The 25105-nt window shown below is 44.0% G+C and overlaps 1 protein-coding gene across 4 annotated transcripts in view; it reads right to left on the reverse strand.

The window, feature by feature from the left end:
- Nucleotides 1-25105, reverse strand: part of CAST (calpastatin) — a 65021-nt gene that overhangs the window by 35070 nt on the left and 4846 nt on the right. The window contains exons 3-4 of one of the 4 annotated variants that reach the window (XM_014962581.1): nucleotides 24841-24906; nucleotides 14832-14903 (exon numbers count right to left, since the gene is read on the reverse strand). In XM_014962581.1, coding sequence (XP_014818067.1) covers nucleotides 14832-14903; nucleotides 24841-24906 — 138 coding nt within the window. Of the gene's footprint in view, nucleotides 1-4559; nucleotides 4643-5987; nucleotides 6116-7282; nucleotides 7359-14831; nucleotides 14904-24840; nucleotides 24907-25105 lie in introns of those variants that run through there. The other 3 variants (XM_014962582.1, XM_014962584.1, XM_014962583.1) reach the window with 3 other exon arrangements.

Below are 25105 nucleotides of genomic sequence, written 5' to 3' on the forward strand. Positions count from 1 at the left end.
AAAATAATTTTAACAATTCAGGGAACTAGATGCAAATGCATATTTGGAAAAGTAAAACAGCCCATGAAGAGCTCTTAGTTACAGAAAGCTGAAATCATTGAAACTACCCCATATGCAATTTATTGTCAATGAAACCTATAAATTGTGGAAGTTCACGGAGAAGATTTTTCAGAGCAAGGAAGGTCGTTGCGCAGCGTTAGACAGGCACACAACGCACCAGCTGGTCTCCTTCAAAGCCAGAAGAGACACTGCAAACATTTAACCAGCAACCAATACAGAAACACTCAGATGACGACAAAAGATTAAGTAAGAATCCACAGACTGGTCTAGAATAAAGCACATACAGGCAACGCAACACCCAATGCACTCAAACATGGAAATAAGCCTGGTGGGTAAGGACAAATGAACTCCCAGAGAGGAGGACGTGCTGTCATCACAACTTGTCAGGGTACTGGAGGTGACATTTTCTTGAACAAAACAGGGAAATTAAGAGTTACCACTGGGTTACAAGCTTGCTTTCAGCCTGCTTCCAGCCTAAACATCTCAGGGAGCTCCTGAAGGCATCTCCAACAAGCTGGTGGTAGGCTGTAGGAGGCCAGATGCAACACCACAAGAACCCAAAAGCTAGGCAGGCAGCAGTACTGGGAGAAGTATGTAAGGTTACAAAGCCACAGGCTGAGATACTCTTGCCAAAAACAACCAAGGAAAGAGGAATTCAAGATACAAAATTTGTTGCCATGAGAACATAAATACAAATGTAAAATATGGGAATAACTTTTCATCTTTTTGGCTTGAGCCTCTCTAGGTCAAGTGCTAGGACAGTTCTGGCCATGACACTGAAGTACAGTTGATAAAGGAAGATCTGAGAACAGCTTTAGGTGGGGGAAAAAGGAAGAAAAACTGACTTAGTGGCAGGAAAAGCAAGACGGCACTTCATGTTTTGAGCCAGGACAATGAGAAAAGAAGAAGAAACTGGCTTATTTTATAGAAAAGACTCTCTTAAATCAGAGCTCAAAGACTTTCCCTCTGGGAAAACAGCTGTTCCGTGGCAGAGGGTGCCCAGATGAACCAGGCACTTCCAGCCCCAGTAGCCTTTGGGACAGTTTAGGTAAACATTTTGAGTGATCTACCTGTGCTGATCTGGAATAGGGGGCTGAAGAGCCACCTCCATAGTCTTTTGGGCATACCCACCTCACACATGAATGGGCTGGGGCTGCTTCTCTGCCTGAAAGCGAACAGCAATGTTGTTATTTCAGTATTATTAATTTACAGGGTTACTTCCACACAGCTGCGTAACACAAGGCAAAACCTAACCTACCTGACTACAAACGGTGCCTTCTTGGCATGAACGGCTCTGCTACTGAGCTTTAATTAACTACGTGTGTAAGATGTGGGCAACAAATGCTCTTTAGGGCAGCACTGTGGAAAATAAGGGGTTATTTCACTTCAGTGTAAAATACCACTCAAGCTGTTGCAGGTAAAATCTCTGGTAAGGGCCTGGCAGCCCTCAGAGAAGACACAGAGAGGCCACCCCAGCACCTCTGAGTCAATATCCCTGTATGTGTGTGTGTGTGCAAATTGATATATATAAATATACAGACATCTATATTTAAAGCTACACAGCAGCTAAGATATGCAGCAACTTAAAACTGGAAAAAATGCACAACTGAAACTGCCTCTCTATATAAATTTTATTATTATGGTATCTGTAATAGCTGAGTTAAAAATTACTAATTTGAGTGCTTCTGTGCCATTTTCCACCCCAAGTAATTCTGGAAATAGCCTATTACTTCATAATTACTGTTCTTATACATAGTTCCTCTATTAAGTTGTTAAAAAAACCCAGGTTTTTAAGAGAAAGATAAAGAAACCACACACGACCTAGAGAACAATATTTTTCTCCCAGATTTCAGACTCTCAGTTAATTTTGTGGAGTTAGTATTAAAAACGTAATGGAATGGAATAGCCGAGTAACTGTTTTCCCTTAGTACCTGTGTATTATTCAGCCGCTGGCATATTTACATAAAACATTCCTGCTATGCATGCTGCTGCGTTGTCCTGTTGTGGTAAGTCTCTTTATAGAAGTTATCAGCGTGATTTCTTTCCTAAACAATCCTCGTTGCAGGTTCCGATGGGTGACTTTCCCACATGTGACTACTGGCTGCCTCTCTCCTTTCTAAAGCCTGTTATCAGCACTGAAATTCACAGACACTGCGGGTTATAAACAAAGCCCAATGCCCATGACAGCAACTGAGGGGGTTGGGGGAGAAAAATCCTTGGCGGGCAGATACTTTTTCTGTATCTAAATTCTAATTAAAAGTAAAATATTTCTTAATATTGTAACTGTGATGGCATGGAGCTCCTTAGAGCCTTGACACAGCAAAGCCCCAACTTTGCTCTGGTTGCCATAAAGCAAACAAAACCAAACCAAACGGGATTTAATATGTAGGTACTAAGATTCATTTGAGACAGTTTGTTGAATTCATGCTTTTGTGGTTCAATTCTTCAATGTATGTGGTTTTAAATACACAATAAAAACAAAAACGACAAACAAACCCCCTGTTTCCAGAGATGCTTCCCGTGCTTTTAACATTCTTGAACTCAGCAGGTGTGAATATAACCTAAAAATATGTAAATACTATTGCTTTTATTCTAGTTTAAATGCCCACAACTTGACAATGGTAATAAGAAAAACAATTTTAGGGATCAACTCATCCCCCCTTAGAGCTAAGAAACTTACAAAGATATATTCTCTGTTCAAATATGTACCAACAGTTCGGAGAAAATGTGAAGAATAAACTGACATAGAGCTGAAGTATTATCATCAACAGTAAAACTAGTAACAAATAGCAGGACTGTGCTGGTGCTTCTTTTCCAGACCAGAAAGTCAATGGTAATAAGTCAGAGAGAAAAAATCCAACTCAGAAGGTGATTAAGGTTACTGCTGTGGAAAAGATTCAAAAAAAGAAAACCCTCAAATTTTATTCTTCAGCAATTTTCTCATCACACAGAGTAAGTATTTGCAACAAAGATTAATCTGTGCCCAGGACTAAGATCAGCCACCATTTAGAGATGCTAAAAGAGCACACAGGAAATAAACAAATCCATTTCCTCGTGAAACAAAAATATTACTTTTTTTAAAGAGACAGGTTTGAACCACAAAGCCGAAAAGCTTATTATCTCGTGAACCATTCTCACAGCCTCGAGTGCTGCTGAATTTATTGGGGATCGCAGCACATCGAGCCAGGCAACTTTCATAGCACAGACTCACTGTTTTCTTCGGGTTTGATTACTAAAATAAAATTTCTGCCACTTTGGCACAGAAAAAAAACTCATCAGCACTTTTTTTTTTTCTTCTATCAGCTAAAGCTGACCAACCATACAACTCAAATATAAAGTAACAGGTTTTTAAGCAGTGTTTTTTGGGATAACCTATTGGCATTTTAATTGGGTCACACTCAATCAAGTGTTATCAAGCACGATCTGTGAATAAGATCAGGATTTCATTTAGCACAGTGTAGGAAAGGCTACACACCACCTAGAAAATAATTGCTCTGTCAAACCACCTTTAGGTTAGACGGGTGTTTTAAGATTTCCGATTTCAGCAACCTATGTCAAGTCCAAAGCTTAATACTGGTGTTTGTTCTTCTTTATTATAATAACTATTAAGACTCTGAGACAGCTTTATGCTCAAACAAGAAGCAACTGAGGGCAGTGAATGACAATTGATATTTTTTGTACCACTTGACTCTTTTCTTAAACTTCCAACACCTCAGTTTATACTTTCACAGTAAGTTAGGGCTATGCAGAAATATTTAGGACTATCCCCTAGCTGACAGTAAGAAGTGCTTTGCATTCATTTGTTAATACCTCCTAATGAGCCTAATGCTTTTGTGGGGTTTTTGGTTCTTTACTTCATTTGGAAGCAGAGGAAAAGAGTTTGCCAGGTGGTCACACAGCGTGCAAACACCCAAACATGAAGAGCCTTTACATAGACACAGTTCAATTTGTGGGCCACGGCTGCTGCCCTATAACCTTTGCTACACAAGGACAACTCCTCTTTAATATCCTTTTGGGAATATTGCAAGTGATCTGGAAAGAAAGCCAGGCCATGCCGAGCAGGGTAACAGAGCTCACAGACCAACGCTCCTTGTTCTTTTAAATGGAGTTAAAAGCAAAGACTGCAAGAAAGCTGTGGGTTTGTGTCCAGATTACACCTTTTCAGCACCAAATGCAGCCTCTGTTTCACTGGAAAAGTTTTTCAACTCACAGCATTAGGCAAGTAAAACCAATTAATTTTCAAACTTACTTTTTATTGGCAAAGATGTTAATGTTATTGTCATTTTGATAAGGATTCATGGCAGTATTTCCACTTGAGCACAGAATGGGTTACCTAACTTAGAGGTTCCCTCAGCTAAAATACTCAGAAAAAACATACTTTTGAGCATTGGGTAAAACCCCTCACTGGGTGCACAGAAGTGTCATGAAAGGAGTTCCGACTTGAAAATTTGTTTAAACTCTCCATTCTTATTTCTTCTAAAAATGGGCTCTTTAATTACCTGCTTTTGGAAGCTTCCTGTTCCCCTCTCAGCGTTGTCCCACCCGGGGTTTCTCTGATTGCCTGAGGTCTTGTCTTCCTCAGCAACACCCCGTCTGCTCAGCTTTCACCAGCAGCAGGTCCTAGGAGCTGGCACAGGCTGGGATTTCATGTTCATTCAGTCATGTTCAAATATTAGCAGCGGGGCACCCGCGCCGTCACCGCTCTTCTCGGGTTCCCGCTCTGCCCAGCGCAGCACGGGCTGGGGGCTGCAGGACACCTCTCCTTTTTTTTTTTTTTATAGATAGCTCCAAAACCCTCTTTTTCTGCCCCGCGCCCTGCAGAAGGTCAGCATTTAGCTGTCATTACAGCTGACTGCCTGTTGTTTCAAACACCAGAATGTTCCAAAGCCCTCTGCGGCAGCAAACTGCCAGCTGATAAGGAAACAGCAGGAAAAGGGGTGATTAGGTGCCAGCCACCCCGAGCCACCCCAGACAGGACTCGTGTCACCCGTCTGTGGGGACAACCCAGAGCCCTCCCAGCAGGGCTGGAACAGCAACAGCGAACTGCAAACCTGTGCTCTTCAGAGAGGGCTTTAAAAAGATAGACATGTTCTACAAGAAAGGACTTCGCCCTCAGATGGAAGATCTCCAAAGTTATGAGCTCAGTTATTTTAATAATCAAACTAAGATATAGTGAAAATGGGCAGCTGGCAGCCACAAGAGCTAACAAGCCACACTCTGAATTAGGAACTGGATTTTTCACCCCCAGGATGCACAAACAAAGCGTTATTTGTGAAGCCACATGATGCACACATTGTCACAGGGGTGCTGGCTACCAAAATGAATGGAAAAGAAGATGGGAGGATAAACAAGAATCATCAAATCCAGGAATCTTAACAGAACTCTGCTGTTAAAATATAATTAGGCATAACACTGCATAACCTAGGGGTGGTGGGAACTTTTCCTTAGGTAATTTTAGAAGAAGTCAAGGTTTTACTATTCCCACTTAAAAAGAGCCAGATTGGGACATTTCTTGCTTTGGCATTGGCCCTTAACTCAGGATCTCTCAAAATTGATGCATGCTCTGGAGAAATAAGCACATCATTGTTCAACTAAAAAATATAAAATCTCCAGCTTCCTGAGGCCTTGTCCTGCCTCATGGAGGCTTCCTTCCTGGCGATCAAAAATGTGAGTTTTCTAGTCAGTTCAAGCACTTCTCCTAAGCAAGGCGTGAAGCCAGGCACAGGGCTTGAGAAGAGGGAAGGTTTCTGAGCCTGAAAGAGCTGCCGAGGAGCCCATGAGGCCACCAGCCTCCTGACGAGGTTCTTACTCTGGCAGAAGAGACTCTGGACAAAGCCCCAAACTTTCCTGAGTGCAGGTTTCCCCCCCCCCTCCTCCCCTCAGGAAAACAAGAGTGGAAACGATGAGAATGAATACACTGAACTCACTGGAAAAAGCGGTTCCTTTCCTTTCTGGATAGAGATTGCTCCCCCAGCCCCGTTCCCAGTCCCCCAAGAGCCACCATCTTCAGAGAAACACAACTTTGCCTGGATTTCAAGCTGGGAGCGTCCTCTGAAGGTGCAGAACCAGAGCTGTGAGAAACACTGGCCAAGGGATGTGTCTGTGACGCTCCCGGATCAGCAGCACAATTTTCTGCAAGCTCCACATACCTCATGTATCTAATCACTCCCATTAAAAAAAAAAAAAACCCAAACAAAAAAGCACTGTTCTATACAAGAGGCTGACAGTAACAAGTACGTTAGTGCACAAAAGAAAATGCCTTACGCAGAAGAAAGCACTACCAGCATGTTTTACGTCAAGTAAAAAAAATACAACGTTGAGAAAACTAGTTGTGAAAAGAAGATAACAGATCGAGAACTCAGCAGAGGTCACTGAAATGTCCAAGAACTCTGCGTTATTTAACACACCATTCCCACTTTGTCCAGAGAAGAAAAGAGGAGTAAGTATACCAGTAACAATAATCAAACACTGGCCTAACCTAAGCAACACCTATCTATCTGATTTCTGCTACTACAGAAAGAAAAATAATGCACAATTCATTGAAAAGCATTATTCTGTTCCCATATGTTTCGTGTAACTAATATTTCAGCATATTTTAGGTATCAGGTATAATGAACTCTTGCTGTTGGTAAGGTATTGATACCTAAGCACACCTCAACCAAAAAGCACACCCTGACTATGCAATGTTCTGGATGTGCCACGGCCATAGGAAGCTCTGCATTTGTTTGCCAAAAATATTACGTGAGTTTTTGAAGCAAGAACAGCGTGGGCTGTGAGACATTGAGGAAAAAAATAATAATAATAAAAAACCAAACCAAAACAACAAAAAAAAATACAGAGCAACTTAGTACTTTAAAAATCTGCTCTTCCTCATTCCTCTCTTCTTCAAGGCGCCTTTTGTCACATAAACCACTCGTTGTGTAATGTGCAAAACACGCGGCCTTACACGGTGCCCAAAGAGACTGTTCCCAGCACGTTACATTAATTTTCAGAGCCATCTCACTACACACAGCTCGCTCCGGCACGCTCCGGGCCTGCCGAGGACGGGATCACGTCGGAAGCCCCGGCAGTTGGCAGCTTGTGGTTATTTCAGCCCACAAAACTCCCGGAAGAGAGAGGGGAGGGGGGGAAAAAAGAGAGAAAAAAAAGAACTGAACTCACTACAAATTAGCCCAAAGCAGAGGCAGTAGGGAAGCAAATCCAGGAGGAATAGATAACTTACTTGTCAGAGGTGTGCCTCCTGTCTCCAGCAGGAATGTCGGGCCGTGGCTGTTCCTGGCCCCGGTTTCGGTTTTGGGGAGGTGCTCCCCAGCCAGCAGCAGGGACGCCCCACCTCCGCTCCTCTCCCACCTCTCCCGTCGGGAGCACGGGTAGAAGGGCAGAAGGAACCTACTCATTTCCCCCCAACAAAGCTGATACTTTCATTCAAAGTTCACAGGACAACCCCTCCCTGAACCTGGACTGATCATCCAGGCTCCCCGGGTACATAAATGTCACGAATCAGAAGAAATTGAGATGCTTGGGCCAGTTAAGGCCACTGGAACTTGACTGATTAGGCCTATTTTTAAGCATAAAAAATCCAAATATTTCACATTAATTCCAAAATTAAAAGGTGCTTCTTGAAATACCAATAGTGACCTGCTCTTCCATTTTTTTTTATTTTTTTTTTTTTACCATAGAATCAAATTATCGATTCCTGTAGTATGGAGGGGGGGCAGTATGCTTTATTTTTTTAAGAAAAAGCCCCATGGCACTAACAAACCCTTCAGCCATTTTTTCATAACAGCCTCCACGCTGCCCTTTATCTCCAGGGAACAAGAAACAAAAGTCGGCCCTAGAAGGGAAGCAGAAAGGGGAAAACACGGACAGATACAACACAGACTGAGGAGGAAAATACCCCATTTTTTGAGTGAAGCACAGAATTATCTTTTTTTTACATGATCGTATAATTTTGACTGTTGCATATCTTCATAAGTTTTAACTTTTGCAGTGGTCTCCAGGTCAGAGGCTTCTTCTACAGCCCCACTTTTCAAACGAGAGGATGGGGCCAGGAGGCAGCTTCTATGCTCCTGCAGCTTCCCATTTTCCATGTTTTGGTCTATTTTTAGCATGCCTGGGATACCACGAAAACCACACTGTTCTGCACACAGACACAGTCCTCCTGGTTTTCACGTGCTGGCAGCAGCTCTGGGGGCAACTTGCAGGAACAGCCCCATCTTTTGCCACAGTCTCGTTGCAAAAAATGGATAAATTGAGGATCTGTGCACGAAGACAGACATTAATTCTAATGAGAGCAAGAAAAGGAGGTTATCAGATAGCTCATTTAAATATTTTTTCTGAATAACCTCAAAATTTAGAGCCTTCCCAAACTTCACAACATGACTGGTAACACAGAAACAAATTTATGCATTTCTGTGGACATTCCCAATCATTACTGTGACTTCAGATGCCTTCTACTCCAAAATGCCTTCCTTCACAGTAAGGGGTTGGCACAAAGCTCACAAAATAAAAATTTAGGGACAGCTAAGTAAGGTATGTAGCAGAGAAAAACATCCCAGCAAATACACTGACAGCAGGAATTACTTCTCATGACAATCTCAATAAACTTGTGACAGAATTCCCAGTCTGCTGCAGAAATCGTAGGGACTTCACTCAAAGATATTTAGTAATTCCTCCTTTTTTTTATTTCTTGTTTTCCTGTCTGCGGCTCAAGCAGATCAAATCTCCCTTTAAAACTGTTAATTTGGATGCCAGCTGAAAGTCACTAACCTTAAATTTCTTAAATCATTAAGATCAAGCAGCTTCCTCTGAAAATATTCAAGATCAGTCAAGTCTGAAATAAAAATAATCCTTACTGAATTTTCACTGTTGTCAAATTCTTCTGGCACTGCTCCAATAAATTGTCCGTGAAAGTAATATGGACAAACATTCTGACTTCACTAAGCTACAGCAGCCAGCAATGAAAAGAAAATTATTACTCATTAAGAACACATTAAAAGCAATGTCAAAAAACCTGTTACATAAAAAGCAGCAAAACTTTATTTGGTATCAACAGAATTACCATATAAGAACAGAAAGAGGCGAGGAAGATAGCTGGATCCAGCTGTGCCCAAGTATTAGTGCCTTCTATTAATAGCTATGATTGAACACTGAGCTAGAAATTGGCCTTCCTGTTGGCCACAGAACTGGCAAAAACAACTTGAAAGGCTGTGAAAGAAAACACAGCAGGGCTGGTGGGGCACCTCCTGCAGAGGAAGGAGGTTAATTCAGCTTTTCCTCCTCGCTGCTGCCTGCGCATCACGGCAGCGACGGCCTCCTGGTCCGTGCACCTGAATTATACAGTGTGTGTGTGTTTGTGCAGTTAATGTATATACAGAAGAGGCTGCTCAGGAGCAACCACGACATATTCCTGCTGATTATAACCTTACCCGAATCTTAACTGTGCAACCCATTTATCCCACAAGCTTCAAGGCACTACTGAAAAGACGCCGGAACAAAATAATAGTTGAACGGGATTTCACATCAAAAAAGGAAAGTCAGCCTTGTGATAGATAGAAAGAAGTCAGAACATCTGTTTCAGTTAAATATCTTTAAATTACTCATTTGGGTTTGAGTCATGCAGAAACTGGGCACATCAAGGCTGCCGATTAAACTCCCTCAACGTAGAGAGCACAGAAGCTATACAGACAGGAGAGCGAGGGGACAAGGGAGGTGGCACTTACTCCTTATCCCACAGGGACACTCGTGTAGCTGGATGAAATCCCTGTCAGACAGCGGTGAGCAAACGCTGGCTGCAGCACCAGGAACCCCGGAGTGAAACCATAAAGAGCCCAGGGAGGAGCATTCATCACACACGAGGTCATGCCTCTTAAACTCAGAAACACAGGCAACCCAACCAGAGCACACACCACCAGTTAATATTACTTACTAAATGAAGAAAAAATTATTTAGGCCATAATAAAGGGGCAGCAAAACCCCTTCTGGCTTTTCAATTTAGAGTAAGTGGTTTCACCATAGGGTAAGAGCAGGTTAAAAAATGGACCAGCCCCAGCTCAACTGCCCCCACCTCACCCGACTCCCCAAAGAGGTTGGAAATTTACCTGGGATAAGCTACATTAATGAAAAGCATTATCGGTCAACAAAATGATGAAGGAATCGAAAGTTATTTTTCACACCAGACACATTAAAGCTACAGCAGGGAAAAAATCAAAGGAAGAAACTGCAGTTTCAAAGTTGTCTAAAAACCGGTTGAGTATTTTTGATATCATTAAAAGATTTTTGTCCATTTTTGCAGCAAAAGACAAAAAGCTGCCTTGCCTTTTCAAGAAATATTTCCTCTCCTGTAAAATTACTGTAAAAAAAAAAATCCCTGATAATGTTTTCTTTAGAATAGGTATCCTTAGAGATAGGAAGGAAGGCAGAAATGAACACAGGTAGCCAAATGGCTTAAAAAACTTACAGGTGGCAGAAACTACAAGAACAGAACAATAAATCTCCAAGTATTAAATAGCACTACAGGATTGCATGAGATTGTTAAAATTAAAAGCTGTAATTAAGAGAAGGTTTAGTCTAACTGAAGAAAGGTAATCATGGCCAAGTGAGAAGAAGGCTAACCTTAAAATAGCTATTAATTAAAATCAGACAGCCTGAGGTAAGTATTTTCATAGGACGTAATCCTTACCAACAAATATTTTGCAATGTCGCAGAAACTGGAGAAGCACCAAGTACTGAATAAAATATGTTGCCAAGGTTGCCATAACCTAGTACAAAGCATTTTCTGGTGATTACATCACGTCACATTATTTTCATGCCCCCACCTTCCAGCTCTTATGCTTAACAGCATCCACAGAAATTGGATCTTGCCCACTTAATGTAAAAGATAGGTTTATAATCGAAAGAACGCATACAGGAAAAAGCCTTAAAGATGTCTTAGTTAGCAAATTAGACATGAACTTCGCTGGGACTATGCAGCTGGTGACTGATAGACAGAAATATTATACTTGAGACCATCCCACACTGTACAGGTGTCACAGGAACTACATCTAGACAACTACATCCAGCTTAACCAGCAGGGGAAAGGCCCTGGCAAACTGCAAGGAATGGAGAGAAAAGCAACAAAAATGCTGGGCTGTCTTTAATGATGGAGAAAAGCATTGAAAGAAAAGGACAAAGAAAGAGCAGCCTTGAGAAGGACTTGGGGGTGCTGGTGGATGAGAAGCTCAATGTGAGCTGGCAACGTGTGCTGGCAGCCCAGAAACCCCCCACCCCTGGGCTGCATCCCCAGCAGGGCAGGGAGGGGGGGATTCTGCCCCTCTGCTCTGCTCCCCCCCTTCCAGTGCTGCCTCCAGCTCTGAGGCCACCAACATCAGGACATGGAGCTGTTGGAGCAGGGCCAGAGGAGGCCACGGAGATGCTGGGAGGGCTGGAGCCCCTCTGCTGGGAGGGGGGGCTGAGAGAGTTGGGGGGTTCAGCCTGGAGAAGAGAAGGCTCCGGGGAGTCCTCAGAGCCCCTTCCAGTCCCTCAAGGGGCTCCAGGAGAGATGGGGAGGGACTCTGGATGAGGGAGGGGAGCCCTAGGAGGAGGGGGAAGGGTTTGACCCTGCAAGAGGGGAGATGGAGCTGAGCTGTGGGGAAGAACTTGTTTGGTGTGAGGGTGGTGAGAGCCTGGCCCACGTTGCACCGAGAAGCTGTGGCTGTCCAATGCCTGGAGGGGTTCAAGGGCAGGTTGGAGGGGGGAGGTTTACGATCCCTTCCAACCCAAACCATTCTACGATGCCTTTCCACCCAACCCATTCCATGACTCTATGATTCCAAAACCCCTATCTTGTCTATACTATTGACCAGTGACCAACTATTTCACTCCAAATATTGCCATTGGGATTGCCCCAGTTGGAGCTCTCCCTGAAGGGCAGCAGTTCTGCAGGCCAACAGGGATCCTCTTAAGGCTTGAGATTCCCGACCTGAGACCCAGAGATCCTTCCTCACCCATGGCCTGTGACAGACCCTCCACCAGTGACTGACAGCATGCTCTGTTAATGCTATGAAACATTACTAACCCCTACAGTCAACATCATTCTTAAGCATTATACAGATAATTCCACTGGACATAAACCGTTGTTCAAGTCTGAGATTATGACTGGATCCAGTTGCACTGAGGCTTCAAAAGAGCTTAGAAAGCAGGGGGGGTCCACCCTGAACCTCGTGGGCCCTCTTTACTCTGTATCTCTGGTCTACGCGTGAGCCATTCTAGCTTGACTCTAACTCAGTCTTCCTTTGTGTGTTCCTTCCACGCAGTCATTGTAAAGTGGACCTTGCCATCAACCTTATTGAACATTGTCAAAACACTGCTAAAACTTTTTTAATTCCATCAGACTTATTGAACTGTCAAATTATTATTTTACCTCAATAAAACATATTGTGGCTTCTTTCTTTCGAGTGAGTTGCATTCCACTCATCCATGGCAAATATGTACCTAACAGTGATTACCAACTGCAGCCATCAGTTCACGGGTGATCACCATCAGAAACCATATTTTCCATGTCCTTTTTCAATATTCTGCAAGACCTGAGCATGCTTAATGTGATCCCTGCTTCTTTTCAGGGAGCATTGAGGGTATGAGATATGAGGGGGGGAGGGGGCACTAGAGATGAGCCTAAGGATAGCCTCCTGCCTGCCATTGTGCTTAATGTGATACCTGCTTCTTTTCAGGGAGTATTGAGGGTATGAGATATGGAGGGGGTACTAGAGATGAGCCTAAGGATAGCCTCCAGCCTGCCATTTCACTTGAGGCGAGATGAGGACAATATCTCAGATGATGATAATGTCTCAGAAATGGGGGATGGTAACACACATGGTAGTGATGACATCAGGGATAGTGATAAGTCAGCAACCACTGCTTAGAAGGATCTAAGCATGATCAGGAGGGTATTGGGACTCGGCCCCCCACAAAAGTGGCAGGAAAATTAGCCCAGCTTAAGTGCTTCTACACAAATGCACGCAGCATGGGCAACAAACAGGAGGAGCTGGAGGCCACTGTACTGCAGGAAAACTATGACATTGTTGCCCTCACAGAAACGTGGTGGGAAGACCTACACAACTGGAGTGCTGTTATTGATGGCTACCAACTCTTCAGAAGGGATAGACAAGGAAAGAGAGGAGGTGGGGTGCCCCTCTATGTTAGAAACACATTTGAATGCATAGAAAATTAAGGAAGTGTGGGATAGATGAGGGGGCAGTGAGGTGGTTTGAGTCCTGGTTGTGTGACAGGACTCAGAGGGTTCTAATTAATGGAGCGGGGTCAAGTTGGAGGCCTGTGACCATTGGTGTCCCTCAGGGGTCAATACTCAGCCCAGTCCTGTTCAACTTATTCATCAATGACCTGGACGAGGGGACAGAGTGTATCCTCAGCAAGTTCGCTGATGATACCAAATTAGGACGGGCTGGCTGACACTCCAGAGGGCTGTGCCACCATCCAGCATGACCTGAACAGTTGGAGAGCTGGGCAGAGAAGAACCTAATGAGGTTCAACAAGGACAAATGTAAGGTCCTGCACCTGGAAGAACCCCAGGCACCAATACAGGTTAGGAATGGATCTTCTGGGAAGCACTCCTGAGGAAAAAGATCTGGGAGTCCTGGTAGATAGCAAACTTTCCATGCACCAGCAATGTGCCCTTGTCGCCAAGAGGCCAATGGGATCCTGGGCTGCGTAGGAAAGAGTGTGGCCAGTAGGTCGAGGGAGGTCATTCTCCCCCTCTGCTCTGCACTGGGGAGGCCACAACTGGAATCCTGCATCCAGTTCTGGGCTCCCCAGTTCAAGAGGGACAGGGAACTACTGGAGAGAGTCCAGCGTAGGGCAACAGAGATGATTAAGGGATTGGAGCATCTCCCTGATGAGGAAAGGCTCAAGGAGCTGGGACTCCTTAGCCTGGACAAGCAAAGACTGAAGGGAGACCTTATTTATGTTTAGAAGTATCTAAAGGGTGGGTTGAAGGATGTTGGAGCTGGACTCTTTTCAGTGGTTTCCAGCGATAGGACAAGGGGCAACGGGCTCAAGCTGGAACATAGAAAGTTCCATTCAAATATGAGGAAAACCTTTTTTACGGTGAGGATGACAGAGCCCTGGAACAGGCTGCCCAGGGGGGTCGTGGAGTCCCCTTCTCTGGAGATCTTCAAGACCTGCCTGGATGCTCCTGAGTGATGTGCTTTGGGTGTTCCTGCTTTAGCAGGGGAGTTGGACCAGATGGTCTCTAGAGGTCCCTTCCAACTCTGACAATTCCGTGATTCCGTATTAACTGCACTCCTGTGTGAGCCACCTTTGTAATGCCTCTTACACTAAATTCCTGAGTGACCGAACTGCTCCAGGGGCTACGAAAGCAAAGAGAGTCACCAGCACTTCGCTCTCATCGGGTCCCACCGAGGAAACAGAATCCAAACATACAAATAAAAACTAAGGGTGAAAAAAGGACCATAGCCCCCTAAGTCAAATTAAGTTTGCCACTGGTGTCAGCAGGACTGGGGTTTTTTAAAATATCTAGGAGACTAACAAAGAGCACGTGACAGGAGAGAATGTTACCAAGTCTATTTTCTCTGTAAATCAAGGTGAGCATCCTGCAGACGTGTGCTCCTCTTTCACTTTGATTCACTGTGATTCCAGAGCATCACAGTGCTGCAGAATGCTGGCCAACAAACCGCCTTCTGCCCCGTTGCAGGGGATGAAGTCATGCCATATTCTCTTCGCTTTTAAAAGAGACCATGTCCTTAAGCATGCATTACCTTAACAGCAGAAGCAGCTCCACTCGTCTGTGTTTTGGGGGGTTGGCTAACATTAGCTCCTCCTGGTTTCTTCTACAAAATACAAAACATAATAAACGTCAGAAATGTTGATGAAGAAAAAGAAAAGCTAAGTGAAAATGTAAACAAAAAAGTAGTGTAAAAAAAAAAAAAAAGTACACCAAAAAGTCCATTAGGACATTTTATACAGGGCAAATCATCCACAAATAAATTCTCCTATGTAACTTTAATTCACACAGACTCCTTTCAGACACTTTTGCCCAGCCCAGAATAGGCTGAGTTCTCTCCTACTGCTTTATGGACGATACACAAAATCTGTTCTATTTCCTGTGGCAGAACGACTCTGTTTTTAACAGTTAAAGCAACAGTAACCATATATACTTTAATGAAAAGTACCAATGAAAACAAATGGGTGAGCAACGGATGTACAGACATAACTGGAATGACAACACAGAAGGTAACATCACAGCTCAGTCAAGGAAGCAAAAATAAAAAGCTAAGAGCAAGATGATAGCTTTTCTAGTTAGTAAATATCCTTGCAACTGAAACAAAACCATGACATCCCCTTTGAACTTCCAATTTTCAGCCAATGCAATGTCATTATTAGCAAGTACCGCTGAGTACCGCTGCAATAACTCAGCGACATCTGAAATCTCATCTAATGAACCCTGGGAAAACAAGCCATTATTAATGAACACAGCAAAAAGCATCAGATTTTTGGAGGCAGCAGATGTTTAAGACTTACTAATTTTCTCTAATAAGTGGAAGCTCAAGACTCACAGCTCTACTAAAGTGTTCACACTTTAATTACTCTCTACAAGCAGGGAATGATCAGAGACACAACCAGCAAACTTGGATGCAAATTCAGAAGCGCTGGTTTCCAACTAATGGGACACTGGCTGCTGAACAACCTTGGAGACCTCTGGCATTAAGGTAATTCCCAACTCCTGTTGTCTTCCAGATTCATCTTCAAACACCAGGAGAGCATCTCCAATGAATAAAGCTGCACATGCGACAGCCAACCCCCAGTTGGTTTCCTAAAAAAAATAATTCACTGAAGATGCATCTTGGTCTCCATCCCTAAAAACAACCAGTCTGTTTCTTCTTCCCAAAAGGATGAACTCCAAAAAGGATCCTTACACTCAACACAGCTAAATCTGTGGCTTGGAAAATAAATAAGACTTACAATTGTACAGCATCTTGGCAGATGCTGGGGCACCACCTCACCCCTCTGTGGCCGTTTACCCAAGATTAACATCACAAAAATGTGGCCTCCTGGCACAGAATGACACAAAGTGGGATATTTACATCAAAGATTTCCACTTAGTATTGGCCACACTGGAGACGTCCAGTTAACACTTCACCGTATGATGCAAAAACAAAGTGTCATAGTGATTTTTTTTTCCTGTTAAAGGGCTCCTAGGAGTGTAGCTGTCTCCTCCAGCTGCTCTGGCCCAGGACCCTCCTGCATGGCTGCTGAAGTCCAGTGTTGCCCAGTACAGACCAGTACTGCCCAGAAGGGACCTGCCCAGCCACTGAAGCCCAGCCCATTGCCCATTGCCCAGGGGGTCTCTGCCCAGGCTGAGGGATGTGGTTGCAAGTTCCACCAGCAGCAAAGCCAAGCCAATATTCCAGAGGCAGACAGACAGACCAGACACGGACACCAGCACTGTCAGCAGCACCCACAGGCAGGACCCCCATCACACAGCACCACCCCGAGCCCCGTCCCCTCCTCTGGGGACAGCAGAGGCAGGAGCTCACCACTGCTGAGCACCCACAGGATCATAGAATCATAGAATGGTCTAGGTTGGAAGAGACCCTTGGGATCATCGAGTCCAACCATCTCCCCTACTCTACAAAGTCCTCCCCTACACCATGTCCCTCAGCACTGCATCTAAACATCCTTTAAACACAGCCAGGGATGGGGACTCCACCCCCTCCCTGGGCAGCCTGTTCCAATGCCCGACCACTCTTTCGGTGAAAAATTCTTTCCTAATGTTCAATCTAAACCTCCCCTGTTGGAGCTTGAGGCCGTTCCCTCTCGTTCTGTCACTAATTACCTGTGAGAAGAGACCAGCACCAACCTCTCTACAGTGTCCTTTCACGAAGTTGTAGAGAGTGATGAGGTCTCCCCTCAGCCTCCTCTTCCTCACACTAAACAGTCCCAACTCCCTCAGCCGCTCCTCATACGATTTGTTTTCCAGCCCCCTCACCAGCTCCGTTGCCCTCCTCTGCGCTCGCTCCAGCACCTCGATATTTCTCTTGGATTGAGGTGCCCAAAACTGGAGATGGTGCAGAGTTGCAGGTCCCACAGCACCGACACAGCTCCCCTGTCCCCCCAGCACCCCTGCAGAGCAGACGGGATGTGGCTGAGGAAGACAAGACCTCAGGCAACCGGAGAGAAGGGCTGAGCTGTGCCAGGCTGTAACAGCAACAAGGCACAAGGAACCAAACTCGGGAAAAATGGGGCAATCCCTTAAAACTGCAAGGTTGCTGGTGGTTACCAAGTGGTAAAAATAAAAGCTATGTGTCCTGTAGGTGAACAGAGCTCATTATGATGAGAAAACCCCACCTCCACATCTTGAGCTGTTCAGGTCCTAGATGAGATCCTACCCACAGGGCATGCACAGTGATTTAGGAATGTTCTGTATCTTTATTCGAAGGGAGAATACGAGCAGCCAAGAGGAGCTTCTTGTGAGATGCTGAGCCCCCAGTGAGCAGTGCAGGGTGGCAGTGAGGGGGTTTTTTCCACTCTCAAAGCCGAGGTGAGCTGGCTCTGAGGAGCTCCCACCCAGTGCCCAGCTCTGTGCAGGCATCAATAAACACACATCCTGGCTTTAGGGAGGGACAAGCTCTTTGCACCCTGGGTGAAGAGCCCAGATTTGGGACAACACCCAGACCCCAGACCCCCCTGCTCTCTGTCTGGCCCAAGTCGGTGCTTGCTGCCAACACACAGCACTCACACATACGTCCCACAGACACCCCACACTCCTGGGTCCCCCCAAAACCTGCACAGACCCTCCGCCCACCTTACACCCTGACCCTGACCTGGTCCAGCCTCAGGTTTGCCAGTGAATACACACACACATGGTTTGGAGAGGACACAGACACTTGCCCCAACAGCACCAGGCACCCTGTGACCCTGCACATCATCCCATCAGCTGGCACCATCCCACCACCCCCTCCAGCACCCTGAACCCTCGGTTCCAGCCTCACCAGCTGCAAAGTCCATTTGCTGCAGCTTCCCGAGAGCCCAACCACCACAGGGGCTGACCAGGTTTCTCTCTGGCTGCTGCCTTCGTTGACAGTAATTGCTGAGGTTTTATGCCTCTGCACATCTGTCTCCCTCCCTTTCCTTACCCTCCCAGCTGAAACAATAAACATCCTCATGCTCCACGCGTCCAACTGGTGCCACCAACCAGATGTGCTCCTTTCACAGCCTCCCTCATCCTACATCAGTCAGGTCTGTCTCTGTATTTTCTTCTTATGGCTCCTTTGACCAGACACCCTTAAAAGAGCCAACTCTCTCCTTTCGCACACCCCGCAACCCCCATTACAATGAACATTTTTAATTCAAGCAATAGTCTCCAGCCCCAGGTGACAATGCTCCTAAGGGCAGGTGACAAAGGTGTGACGTTACAGTTTTGTATGGACAATGCCAAGATGCAAAATGCTTTGGGTTTTGTCTCTGATGTGCATTAAAGACAATGTAGTGCATTAAAGACTTGGTAGTAAGCATTATCCACAAATGCTTCAACTTTATAACTAATAAATAAATTATTAGGTTGTTGAAGGAACACAAAATTTTAAGTGCTACCTTTCCATTTTCAAAACAAAAAGGAAAAAAAATCATCAAGAGTGAGCAGACATCTGAAGAGCAAGCAATATTCTGGGTCTGCCCTCAGTATCACAGCTCTCCACTTCACCCAAGGCTCAGCCCCTGGTTCAGGGCCTCACAGTGCTCAGGACTCACCCTTGGCACCTAAACCACGTCTAAGATAACTGTGAAGCTCTGGAAACCCAGAAATAAACTACTGTTGTGCAGAAGGAGTTTTTATGACACCTACCAACACATTCAAAAATTTCAGGCACAAGTCTAGCCTTTCCTCCCGCCCCAATCAGAAATGGAACAAAAAAACTAATAGAGTGAAATAAATCTTTGTTCTGAGCATGAACTTACGTTAAACAATTAAAGAGTGTAAGAAAAAACGTTAATGCAAGCATTTCTCTGTTTCACAGTAAGTGGAACAGCAATAAAGGTACAGGTAGGAGACAGAGAATAAAAAGAAGCAAATAAATGCTTTTCTGGAGTAGAGAAAGGCTTCCTGGAGATAAGCTACATGGAAAGTTAAGCCACGACATCACATCAGCATTCTTCACTGAATGCTGATGGCCAAGTAGAGGCACACCTTTCAGTTCCCAGGGCCATCTCTCAACAGTCACTTCTCTGCCCCTTCTACCTACCCCTTAATACATCTGTAAAAGCGTAACAATTGGCCACATCAGGCTACTGGGTTCATCCTTCTTTTAAGCATATTAAAATAATGGTGTTTTGTACTCCCCAGCACCCTCCCCACGAAGCTCCCTGCAGGCAAACCAGCTCCAACACCCTTTATCAACAGACCCACCAGAGCTGCAGGAACAGATTCTTCCCCCCTCCTCTCCAAGAAGTAGAAAAGCATTTTTTTTCTGTGACAGTCTCAGACACGATCAGCTGGAGAATCACCTCACGGCTGCACCCACATCTCGCTTCCCAACCCGGTAATAACAGAGCTAATCAATTATCATAGCATAGCTTCTTTATGAAATTAATTAGAAGAATCAAGAGCCTGTACAGAATCACGTGTGAAGGAGTAAGAGCTGTGGCACACAGGTACTCATAATCTATTCTTCACTGTTAGTTGTGGCTTCAAAACAAAAATCCAGAACACTGTTTCAGAGTGGAATATTAACTCCCCCATGTTTAATAAAGGGGAGATAAAATACAAATCCCTCTGATATTAAGATTTTCCAAGGGAAGACACGCATTAAGACTGGTGTCTAGAAATATGGATTAAATGTTCATATTGGACTATAACATTCAAGCGTTCATTATACTATTGCAACGAGAACGCATATGGTACAGTTAAGAAAAAAAAGTACCACATGAGCAAAGAAGATGCAATCTTTGTTCTGTAAATGCTTTTGATGACCATAACCAGCATTTCAGCCTCCAGCTTTCAATCTTTCATTTGAAAATTTATTGAGCAGCAATCACACTCTATTTCTTCCTACGGCAGGAAGAGCCTCACATCACAACAGCTCCCAACGAGTATCATAATTTAACCAAAATAATGTTATTTTTCAACTACCTTTTGCATCTTAGCCAAAGAAGAACCAAAACAGAAAAGGAAGACCAGCAAACAAGCCGGTGCTGTACTCCTTTGAACCCCTCTACTCAGATCATGGGCACTCGGTGCAAGGGGAAAAAAACCAAACAATGCACTTAAAAATAAATAATTTGGTACCAAGTAGAAAGAAACCTGGCAAAGGCTCTAATCAAAGTTACTTTTGCACCTCCTCAATTCAGACCAGTAGTGGGCACTCCAACGGACTTTTACCAGCCATGATGTCTTTATTCAGCGTTACCCGCTGGAGTTTGAGTAATGTTAATGCTTTTTCTGGATGAGGAACCCTGCACAAGCATCAGGCTTAATAGCTATGACAGAAATCCTGATGTCAGAGCAAAGAACCAATTCTAAAAGGACAGTAATGCTTTGGTGCCAATTATCACCATCATCATCTCAAAGCAAAGAATGTATTTCCTGTTAAGTAAAGAATAATGAGCTGAGCGAGCAGCACATGCTTTGTCCACACGGCTGTAAAGTATGACTCCAAATGGCAGGACTCGTTAGGGAGGGTCTTGTTTCACACCATATCTGGTAAATCACAGCCCCACTCTAAGCTGAGGCTTCAAATTCCTAGAATATATGGCTCCATCTTCCTTTTAATACCACATTTTTACACTCAGACACCAGCAATGCACAGGCTATATTTTTAGAGTGATACAGAAGCTCTCATTGGTATTTTACTCTACAACAGTAAAAAGAGAACAGGTCTTATTACAGAATGCAGTTAACAACACAAGCATGACGCAATTCAAAACAGAGCGTGGGGCTTTCAGAGCAGAACAGGAGCATTTGGTTTGCATCAATGTTATGACTCACACACACAGTTATGTACCAAAGCACACCGTGCCCCTACGGCAGCCCTCGGAAGGGGCAACACCGAACACAGCCGTCGAGAACAGGACCATGCAATTCATCACAAGACAAGACCTGTCTCACCAAGGCCACCCAAAGTGTCCCACATCCCGTTTCCCCATCCCGAGCAGCAGCCAGCAGCAGGTATAAAAGAAAGCAAAAGCAGTGATGTAGAAATAGGTCAGGCACGTGTCAATACCCCTTCCAAACACTGTCACAGAGTTAAAAATTTCAGTGTATTTCATAAACTGTCCTGGGTTTCTCTTCAGTGATTTTGTCCTGTTTCCCCTTGAAAGGATGTATCTTTTAGCATCCAAAAGCTTGTAGAGCACTAATGCCTAGATGGCACACAAGATCTGAACAGATCTGAAACTGGTGGCAGGGCACACATAAGTTGATGTCAAGGTGGGAGGTAAAGGAGAACCACACCAGCTGTCTCTTGCCTGCTAACGTTTTACATAGAAAATTCCTAAAAGCCTTGGAGCATCAGGAGGGAAGGAGAAGAAAGGAAATTGTCATACACTTTGCAATGGCGTGCTGCAAACATGTTGACTCACATCACCCACTTCTATGGGTGGCAGGTGCATCCCAGCTGCAACACACGCCACAGCTTCAAGTGCATGAGCAACCACCAATTCCAGCAACCATCATTGCTCTTCTGTCAACACCCACCACACGCACACTCACGAGGAACGAAAACATTTCATTAAAGCTGATTTGGATTCTCAAGAAGTGTCTGATTCTCCTCAGAATGCGAATTCAACAAATACAAGCTTCTGAAAACCAAGACATGAAGATTTCAGGTACATCCCTGTGACGTTAACCTTTGTCCTTCAGTAGTGCCCAATACAGACATTAACAATGCACAAATCACTATCAACTATGCCGATAAAGAACTGCCTACATCTTCTTTCAATTACATGTTCTGACACACCTGCAGTTTCCAGTTCTGTCCCTCCAGCAAATCTTTTACCTATTTCTACAAAACAACCTGTTGCTCACCAGTTGCTCATCATCAGATTGACAGATTATCTGTAACTCAACCTAAAACTGACCATTCCTGTAGCAAGTAGACCCCACCAGTCTGTCCAGACCCGAAGCTTGAGAAGCACTGCTAAAATGAGGCAAAACACTGACTGTCTCTTTCCTTTGATAACACACAGTAATGAAGTGGAGGAGATCTTTCCAAGAGCAGCATGGTCCTGTAAAGCAGGTATCATGGTCCTACCCCTTCCAAAACTCTTTCACAACACCTCTATCCTGTGCTAGGTGCAGTGGCACCAAGCGTTAGTGCAACCAAAGGGCTTCCAAGTCACTACCATGAGCTACAGTGAAGGACAAGGGTTAAAGTAAAATGGGTGTATAGCCTTAAGGACATGTCTCAGCTTTTGTTTTCAGAAACCGAAGAGACTAAATTTAGTATTTTAGAAGGAAGACAGGCAACAGTCAGAACCTCAGTGCTGCAATAAGGTCTATGTTTATGGCCACTGAAAGTTTTATAACTAATTAATGTCTGTTGATACATCATAGACAAAGTGGACATACTCCATGCTGTGGCTCCATGTAACTGCAAAACTATGGCGTCATTAAATAGATCATCTTCACACCAGTAACTCCTAACTCTTTTATTGCATTATTTTATTTTATTGTATGATGATACAAGAAATGGAAAAATCTTATGGAGCCATTTAATCTCCTCAGCAGCTCTGTGCAAGTCATGTCTTACCAGGCAGGTTTCTATTCACAGTAAACCTGCTGTGTTTTTGTCAACCTGCTTTTAAGCCTCCAAGAAGGACGGGTCTAAGAAGCCTATTCTACACCTTAACAGCACTGATCTTCAGTTCTTGATGTTCTGGCTAATTAGCATCTCCCACTCAAACTCATGTCAGACCTTTCCTACCTTTACTTTTCAAAGCTTTACTCTTCTTCTGTCACTCCTTCAAGGTTATGTACCCAAAGAATCTGAGAGAGAGTCGTTTATTGTTATTTTTAGCTAAACCATGAGCATACGCAGCTTTTACAATTTTCCCTTCAATATGAATATGAACTCTTCAAAGACCTTTGTATTTCCTTGTCATTTTTATAATGCATTACCAAATCTTTTCTAGCAGGGAGATGAACAAACTCAATATTCTAGGCAAGGCTGTCCACCGCTATCTACAGATGGATTATGAATTTCTGCTTCAAAAACTGAAGACTACAGGAAAAATCTACAACTTTTAAACAAAAATATAACATTGCAGACTCCTGCAAAATCTGTACAAAGATTCTGAGTTGCTACTTCAACTGCTTAAAAATTCAGAGTGTTTTGGAGTGTGAACTGTGATGGACCTAATGCTATTCAATGGGCCTAAGGAGAACTATTTTTATCTACTTTCCCTTTTAAGCCTTATCAAGCCAATGGAACAAGTCAAATATCTAAAGAAATTCACAAGAGGACACACATGGAGCATTCTAAGGACTCACAAGACAGAAGCCTCAGGTCGATAAACTTAGTGACAGCTTTCTTTTGCTAAAAACAGATATTCTCAGTGTGAGGTCTGAAACCGTAGCTCCACAACCCAAACCACCACCTTCAATGCCCACCCTTCCCACAAAGAAGTCAGCACTTCTATATCAAGAGCAACAACCTGCAGTCAAAGAATTTGGCATAAAAATAAGAATGTATAAAAGAACAATGCTATTTAGGAAAAATGTAAGCTGTCTAGAGAGGAAAGGAGGAACATGTTCCCAGGCTAGACAAAGGACAGGAAAGAAAGGTAATTGCTTTAACCATCTCCTTCAGAGGACCGTAATAACACGTTCACTGGTGGTGACCTGCACGGCAGCTAAACACACCACAGCTTAGAGAAAGTTATGGATCAGGCACAACTATTTCTGGCATCCTTGTATCAATGATTGATGTTTGAAGCCAAAAACCAGACAACTAATAACAGACATTTCTACAAATTCCTCACATTCTGAATCTGCTTTTAGCCTTCCTCAGGGAATCACTGCTCCTGCTTGGTTCCTGGCTTGGACAACACCCTCTCTTTGTGATACCAGCCTGACTCCCTGTAAGGCACAAGGACCTACCTCTGAGTGGCCAACTGGGCTTGGAGCTGCTGGGAGAGAGAAGACCCCAACGCTGCCCACAACCCATATGGCTTCTGATCAGTAACAACTGCTGCTACACTCAGGCTGCAAAGTTGCTTGTGTACACTCTACATTACGACCCAGCAGGAACTCTAGAACTGTAAATACCCATTCCTGAGGAGGCAGTATCTTGAAAAAAAGTATTTTTTCTAAAATACAGCACTGCCTAAGTATTTGCAAGTGTGCCAAGAGATGGCCCAGAGATGGAATATGTATGTATAAATTTGGATTTGTATTTTTGGAAGAAAAGCCAGGATGCAGACAAGGTGGAAAGCGTCACAGTGCACTCACTTCATCCATACTTCTGAAACTGGGACCATCAGATGTGTCCCAAAGCATATCTGTACTGCAGAACAGACGCATCCACGGAGATCATTCCCACCAGTACTAACATGAAGTTTTTGTGAAAGAATGAGCAGAGCAAAGAAATATTTTCAACAGGCTGCTCAGCAGCACAAGACAAAACTATACATTCCTAGAATGAATCATGAGTGACTACAGTCACCAGTTAATTGTCTGAAAAATACCACTTTGCTATCAAAAGACAAAAATTTGCATAGGAGGAAATCCATTACCAACTTTTCCTCTTAATATGTGCAAACACTTGAATTTACCTCTTGTGCTTCTGCTTTATTCTCTCCCGATGTGGAAGAAGCTCCACTTGCCTTCTTGTCGCCATGCTGTAAAATAGAGATGCGTAGCTATTAAGATCTTAAATGATACCTTCTACGTAGAGAACTTCCCAAATATCTTACTGCGTGTGTGGTTCCTTCCACCTACCATAATACAACACAAGGGAACATTGTAAGTTTTCCTTCTCCCTATTGGACAGGATTTAATGATCTTTAAGGTCACTCCAACTCTATGGTTTCTAAATGA

The sequence above is a fragment of the Calidris pugnax genome, unplaced genomic scaffold, assembly GCF_001431845.1.
Source record: "Calidris pugnax isolate Ruff unplaced genomic scaffold, ASM143184v1 scaffold499, whole genome shotgun sequence".
In the NCBI taxonomy this organism is placed as follows: domain Eukaryota; kingdom Metazoa; phylum Chordata; class Aves; order Charadriiformes; family Scolopacidae; genus Calidris; species Calidris pugnax.